We start from the raw sequence: 7911 nt of genomic DNA, 5'->3' as shown, positions 1-7911 counted from the left end.
TTGGTCACAACTTTCCTTCCAAGGAATAAGCATCTTTTTTTTTTTTTTTTTAGTATGAAATTAGTTTTTATTTGACTTCAAAATAAACACTTAACATTTTTCCAAAACTAAAGATGAATACTTAGAAACAAGGGTAGAAGATTATTTTTTTCCTTCCCTGGGGAAACCAGTAAGGCAGACGTTCTAACGTGGCTTGCAAGGCTCTTTCATTGGACTAATCTAGACAGTTAAGACCCTCCCCAACTTTGCCTCTATTGTCAGTTGTACCTACCAGGGTTATGGCTGGCAGGAGAAATACCCCAAAAACAACCCCCCGCCCGCTCCCCCTCCCAACACAATCAAGGGATTTGAAAAGCTGGGAAAATTGTTGAAACATGTGACCAAGTGTTCATATAAAATCCTTTCTAAGGAGACTGAGTGAAGCTACTATGCCTCAGCAACTCAGCTGAGGTTTCTGCCTGGTCAGTGCGAAGCACGTCAGTCAGCGGGCTGTACCCCTCACAGCTCACCACAGGGATGTCTTAAAGTTGAACTTCAGCGTCAGCAGGTACTTCAGATGGACCTGAGCAATGTCATAGACGATGTACTCGTTATATAGCAGACAGGTGTCATTAACACCAGACGAAATCCCTGTCCCGAGAGGCACCTCCACACCATCCATGGTAATACTAGCCGATGGGTCAGGGGTAGTTTTGCCTAAACCTTTGACACTGTGCTTGCCCTTGGGTAACTTGCTGATATGCGAAGCATGTTTCAGTTCATACATGTTTCCAAGGGCAACTTCTCCCAACAGGATCAAGCCTATTGGGTCTCCCTGGGATGTGTGGCAGTAGTTGGCACTCTTGGAGACCATGTCGGCGAAATAGATCCCCTTACCAAACATGTAGCCTGTCACAGGCGCTTCAGGGCTATCCGGAGACCCTGGGACAGGATGCCTGCAAAGTTGGTGGTCCTGGACCCGTGCCACAGGAGCCTCTGGTTATGCAGCTGCTTAAACGGCTTGTAACGCTGGCTCTCTCCTTCGCGCTCTATCTTGAAGATGTCGATGACTTCCAAGTCGTACGCGTTGTGTGTGGTCGCGTGAGTGTTCTTCACATACTTCCTAATGATCTTGGCTTCTTCAGAATCTTTGTCCACAACCTTAATGTCAGTTTTGAGCTTCTCATAGTTGACATCAATGGGGTCCTTGCTGCTATCATCAGAACCACCCCTGAGTAGACTGTAGGCCACCTCAATGTCCAGCAGGTTGTCCAGCATTTCCACCTTGGCCTGCACGCTGTCTGCATTGCTCAGGAGCGGGGGCTTCTTCATCCCGAAGTCATGGGGGATCAGGGTGTAGAAGCGGTTGGAGAGATCCAGGATGTGAGAGTCACTGCTGCCCTGGGACAGTGCCTGCTGGACCTCGCTGAGGATGGAGTACGCAGCCTGGATTTGCCTTTTGCTCAGCTTCCCCAAGGGCATCTTCTGAAGGTCAATCTCATACTCCACCATGGCTTTCTTCATACTTTCCACATCAAAGATCATTTTAATGAGGTTCTGCACTGGCTTGGGGAGCTTGGACTTGGTGCCAGGGTTTACTGTCAACTTCTTCACCGCCTCTTCATCCTGGCCATAGTCAATCTCCAGAGGGTAGAACTTTTTGGGATGCTTTGTAAAGGTTTTGGAGTGCCAGGCATTTCCGGTTTTCTCTTCATATAATTTCATAAAATGCTCAATGGCATCCTCCTTGGCTGGCATCTGCTCCAGTTTGTTACTACCAATCACCGTGCCCACACGGCCCCAGGACCTGAATATCCAGTACCTGCTCTCTTTGTCATCCTCCAGGAGTTGCAGCTTGTAGTACGAGTTGGTCCCTTTGACGATGTCCACGAGCCCGAGGGTGGCGCTGAAGACCTTCCCGCCTTTCTCAAGGACGTGTGCGTTGTGTTCCAGACCTGAATCAGGGTCGACGGCTGCGCCTCCTTTAAGAGTTAATTTCATCCTCTTTTCAGATTTGTTGGTACCTTCCTCCTTGATGGGGCCCTTGCTCTTCTTGGAGGGTGCAGACCCTGACTTTCCTCTCGGGGCCACTGCTTCAACAGGCTCCACCTTCACCTCAGCCCCCCAGGGGGACAAGAGGTGGGTGGAGAGCAACTCCTGAAGGCTTTTGGTGGAGGCGGAGATGTCCTGGAGGAAGTCCTCAGACACGACGCGGATGTTGGCTTCTTTTACTTCCTCCATCTTTTTATTCATCTTGTCCACCTCCTTTTTGGTGCTGATACACAGGGAGGCCTTGTTGGCCGTCCCTGTCAATTTCCCCCCGAGTTTTTCGATCGTGGCCTTCACTTCATCCTTGTTCTGGGAGAGTTTCCCAAGAGTCAGGATCTTCATGTTGGATAACGGCTTGTCTGGGGGGCCGGAGGGCACAGCGGCAGGCGCTGAAGCTGCGGGGGGCGGGGGTGCCGCCCCCACCGGGGCGCTGCTCTCTGGGGGGAATATGCGGTCCTGCTTTTTGATCTTCAGTTTCTTGAAGTAAGAGATTTCTCGGAATTCCTTTGGGGTCACCCACTCCTTCCGGTTGGGTGTCTGTGTCTTGACCATACACTTGGTCCAGGCAGTCACGTCCCCGGTACAGTAATAGGCGTCGCCCTTGAAGACCAGCTGGCCTGAGCATTCCTCACATGGAAGCAGGGCGCCAAACACCAAACCGTCGGCCACTCGGTCCAAGATCGCCGACTCCCCGGAGGGCACTTGCTGCTTGTTGAAGATGAGCAGCTCTTTCAGGTCGTTTGTCGAGCACGCTTTCTTTAGCTCGTCCTTGACGTTCCAGATCAGGTCGTTCTGGGCCTTGAGGGCCTTTTCAAGCTTAATCTCCTTGTCTTTTTCTTTTTTAGATTTCTTCTTGGCCACTTCATCTATTCCATCCACCTCATCACCTTTTCTCTTTCTTTCACCCTTGATTTCCGGGAGCTGCTTCTTGAGGGCTTCTTGGTCCTCTGCAGTGAGGCAGCTGAAGCCCATGAGCTGGCTTGCGCTGAACTCAGGACGGAAGCCCAGCTCCTCCCGTTTCTGAACAAAACACTTTGGGTGGTACCAGCAGTCAGCCATGCCCAGCTGGGGCTTATCGGGGTACACCACCTTCTTGGACAGGCGCACCTGGCCCTTTTCTATCTTCTCCATGCAGCTCTTGCACGTGCTTCTGTTGGATTTGGCATACCCTGCCCCAAAGTCAATCAGCGTCTTCTCTGTCTTGCTGCCAACTCCATCTTGGCCTTTGCCTGAAAAATCTGTCGCTCCTCCAGTCTCGGCCATCTTCTTGATCTTCTGCTGGTCATCCCAGCGGAGCGCGGAGAACCCATCCACCTCGACATCAGGGTGCCAGATGGAGTGGCCGGCCTTCCAGAAGCAGGAGAGGTGGTGCCACTGTGGGATTTTCCCATCGAACATGGGCGACCGCGCCATGAAGGCCATCCGGATCGAGTCCTTGGGGATGCTCTCTTTGCATTTCTTGCAAGACGCGCGCCCGCTCTTGGCGTACTCGACCCGGTAGACCTTGTCTGAAGACTCCGCCATCCTTTTCCTGCCGCTTACTGCTCCGGGAGCCCAACGCCGCGACCTGGAGACCCGCTTCTGCTACTGCCGCCTCACCCACCGATCAGCTAGCCACAGGCGGCTAAGCGCCTAGAACCGTCGCCGCCGCCGCCTCCGAACACGCCGCCGGAATAAGCATCTTTTAATTTCATGGCTGCAGTCACCATCTGCAGTGACTTTGGAGCCCCCCAAAATAAAGTCTGACACTGTTTCCAATGTCTCCCCATCTATTTGCCATGAAGTGATGGGACCAGATGCCATGATCTTAGTTTTCTGAATGTTGACCTTTAAACCAACGTTTTCACTCGCCTCCTTCACTTTCATCAAGAGGCTCTTCAGTTCTTCTTCACTTTCTGCAATAAGGGTGGCGTCATCTGCATATCTGAGGTTATTGATATTTCTCCTGGCAATCTTGATTCCAGCTTGTGCTTTGTCCAGCATTTCTCATGATGTACTCTGCATATAAGTTAAATAAGCAGGATGACAATATACAGCCTTGATGTACTCCTTTCCCGATTTGGAACCAGTCTGTTGTTCCATGTCCAGTTCTCACTGTTGCTTCCTGACCTACATACAGATTTTTAAGAGGCATGGCAGGTGGTCTGGAATTCCCATCTCTTTAAGAATTTTCCACAGTTTGTGGTGATTCACACAGTCAAAGGCTTTGGCGTAGTCAATAAAGCAGAAATAGATGTTTTTCTGGAACTCTCTTGCTTTTTTGGTGATCCTGTGGATGTTGGCACTTTGATCTCTCGTTCCTCTGCCTTTTCTAAAACCAGCTTGAACATCTGGAAGTTAACGGTTCATGTACTGTTGAAGCCTGGCTTGGAGAATTTTGAGCATTACTTTACTAGCCTGTGAGATGAGTGCAATTTTGCAGTAGTTTGAGCATTATTTGGCATTGCCTTTCTTTGGGATTAGAATGAAAACTGACCTTTTCCAGTCCTGTGACCAATGCTGAGTTTTCCAAATGTGCTGGCATATTGAGTGCAGCACTTTCACAGCATCATCTTTCAGGATTTGAAATAGCTCAACTGGAATTCCATCACCTCCACTAGCTTTGTTCGTAGTGATGCTTCCTAAGGCCCACTTGACTTTGCATTCCAGAACGTCTGGCTCTAGGTGAGTGATCATACCATCATGATTATCTGGGTCATGAAGATCTTGATAATGATATGCACTGGACGATACAGTATATCTCTAGGACTTATTAATCATAAATAATTGACTTTTTGTACCCTCTGATCAATGTATTCCCATTTCCTCCACCCCCAGCTCCTCATCTCTGCTTTCTAATCAGTGTTCTGCTCTCGGCTTCTATGAATTTGACTATTTTAGACTCCTCATTCATATAAGCAGTATTTGTCTATCTATATTGGCTTATTTCTCTTAACATAATGCCCTTCAAATTCACCCATGTTGCCAAAAAATGAAAAGATTTCCCACCTTGTTAAGACTACATGTTCCATTGTGTGTGTCCCAAAGAAAGGCAATGCCAAAGAATGCCCAAACAACCACACAATTGCACTAATCTCACAGGCTAGTAAAGTAATGCTCAAAATTCTCCAAGCCAGGCTTCAGCAATACATGAACCATGAACTTCCAGATATTCAAGCTGGTTTTAGAAAAGGCAGAGGAACCAGAGATCAAAGTGCCAACATCCACAGGATCATTGAAAAAGCAAGAAAGTTCCAGAAAAACATCTATTTCTGCTTTATTGACTATGCCAAAGCCTTTGTGTGGTTCACCACAAACTGTGGAAAATTCTTAAAGAGTTGGGAATACCAGACCACCTGACTTGCCTCCTGAAAAATCTCTATACAGGTCAGGAAGCAACAGTGAGAACTGGACATGGAACAACAGACTGGTTCCAAATCGGAAAGGAGTACATCAAGGATGTATATTGTCACCCTGCTTATTTAACTTATATGCAGAGTACATCATGAGAAACGCCGGGCTGGAAGAAGCACAAGCTGGAATCAAGATTGCCAGGAGAAATATCAATAGCCTAGATATGCAGATGACACCACCCTTATTGCAGAAAGTGAAGAAGAACTGAAGAGCCTCTTGATGAAAATGAAGGAGGCGAGTGAAAAAGTTGGCTTAAAGGTCAACATTCAGAAAACTAAGATCATGGCATCTGGTCCCATCACTTCATGGCAAATAGATGGGGAGACATTGGAAACAGTGTCAGACTTTATTTTGGGGGGCTCCAAAGTCACTGCAGATGGTGACTGCAGCCATGAAATTAAAAGATGCTTATTCCTTGGAAGGAAAGTTGTGACCAACATAGACAGCATATTAAAAAGCAGAGGCATTACTTTGCCAACAAATGTCCATCTAGTTAAGGCTATGGTTTCTCCAGTGGCCATGTATGGATATGAGAGTTGGACTATAAAGAAAGCTGAGAACTGAAGAATTGATGCTTTTGAACTGTGGTATTAGAGGAGACTCTTGAGAGTCCCTTGGACTGCAAGGAGATCCAACCAGTCCATCCTAAAGGAGATCAGTCTTGAGTGTTCATTGGAAGGACTGATGTTAAAGCTGAAACCCCAATACTTTGGCCACCTGATGAGAAGAGCTAACTCATTTGAAAAGACCCTGATGCTGAGAAAGCTTGAAGGCAGGAGTAGAAGGGGACGACAGAGGATAAGATGGTTGGATGGCATCACCAACTCAACAGACATGAGTTTGGGTAGACTCCGGGAGTTGGTGATAGACAGGAAGGCCTGGCATGCTATGATCCATGGGGTCGCAAAGAGTCGGACATGACTGAGTGACTGAACTGTACTGATATATATGTATACACCACATTCCTTATCCAGTCATTGAGAAAAATTTTATTCCTATTAATGAAGGAAATAACTTGAGTGCCCTGCTTCAAGCATCAAACTTGCAGTATTTTACATATGGCCATATTACATATGGTAATATTCATGTTTCAATACTTTGTCTCAAATCACCCCACCATCACCTTCTCCCACAGAGTACAAAAGTCTGTTATTTACATCTGTGTCTCTTTTGCTGCCTTGCATGTAGGATTGTCATTACAGTCTTTTAAATTCCATATATATGTGTTAATACACTTTATTTGTGTTTCTCTTTCTGACTTACTTCACTCTGTGTAACAGGCTCAAGTTTCATCCACCTCATTAGAAATGACACAAATGTCTTCATTTTAATAGCTGAGTAATATTCCATTGTATATATGTATACCACAATTTCCTTATCCATTCTTCTGCCAACGGACATGTAGCTTGCTTCCATATCCTAGCTATTGTAAACAGTGCTGCGATGAACATTGGGGTACACGTGCCTCTTTCAATTCTGGTTTCCTCGGTGTGTATGCCCAGCGGTGGGATTGCTGGGTAGTATGGACAGGGAGGCGTGCTGCGATTCATGGGGTCGCAAAGAGTCAGACACAACTGAGCAACTGAACTGAACTGAACTGAACATGGCAGTTCTATTTCCAGTTTTTTAAGGAATCTCCACAGTGTTCTCCATGGTGGCTGTACTAGTTTGCATTCCCACCAACAGTGTAAGAGGGTTCCCTTTTCTCCACACCCTCTCCAGCATTTTTTGTTTGTAGACTTTTTGATAGCAGCCATTCTGACTGGCGTGAGACGGTACCTCATTGTGGTTTTGATTTGCATTTCTCTGATAATGAGTGATGTTGAGCATCTTTTCATGTGTTTGTTAGCCATCTGAATGTCTTCTTTGGAGACATGTCTGTTTAGTTCTTTGGCCCATTTTTTGATTGGGTCGTTTACTTTTCTGGAATTGAGCTGCAGGAGCTGCTTGCATATTTTTGAGATTAATTCTTTGTCAGTTGCTTCATTTGCTATTATTTTCTCCCATTCTGAAGGCTGTCTTTTCACCTTGCTTATAGTTTCCTTCATTGTGCAAAAGCTTTTAAGTTTAATTAGGTCCCATTTGTTTATTTTTGTTTTTTTTTTTTCCATTATTCTGGGAGGTGGGTCATAGAGGATCTTGCTGTGATTTATGTCAGAGTGTTCTGCCTGTGTTTTCCTGATGGTTTTATAGTTTCTGGTCTTACATTTAGATCTATAATCAATTTTGAGTTTATTTTTGTGTATAGTATTAGAAAGTGTTTTAGTTTCATCCTTTTGCACATGTTAGACCAGTTTTCCCAGCACCAGATGGGGTGGGGAGGGGAGTGAGGGTGGGGTTTCAGGATGGGGGGACACATGTGCACCCATGGCTAACTCATGTTGATATAGGCAAAAACCATCACAATACTGTAAAGTAATTATCCTCCAATTAAAATAATTAAAAATAAATAAATATATTTTTTAAAAAAGAAAAAGAATAAAATCTACG

At 46.0% G+C, this 7911-nt stretch overlaps 1 protein-coding gene across 1 annotated transcript; it reads right to left on the bottom strand.

Annotated features, from left to right (window-relative positions):
• Nucleotides 1-304: 304 nt before the first annotated feature.
• LOC133048033 (poly [ADP-ribose] polymerase 1-like) lies at nt 305-3578 on the bottom strand. Its single transcript, XM_061131545.1, is given in 2 exon segments — nt 305-909; nt 912-3578. Coding segments are annotated over 2 exon segments (3045 nt in total). The 5' UTR covers nt 3553-3578; the 3' UTR covers nt 305-505.
• Nucleotides 3579-7911: the final 4333 nt, after the last annotated feature.

Source organism: Dama dama, chromosome 28, assembly GCF_033118175.1.
Source record: "Dama dama isolate Ldn47 chromosome 28, ASM3311817v1, whole genome shotgun sequence".
In the NCBI taxonomy this organism is placed as follows: domain Eukaryota; kingdom Metazoa; phylum Chordata; class Mammalia; order Artiodactyla; family Cervidae; genus Dama; species Dama dama.
Note: the sequence above shows the minus strand (reverse complement) of the source record. Positions and strands in the feature narration are given on the sequence as shown.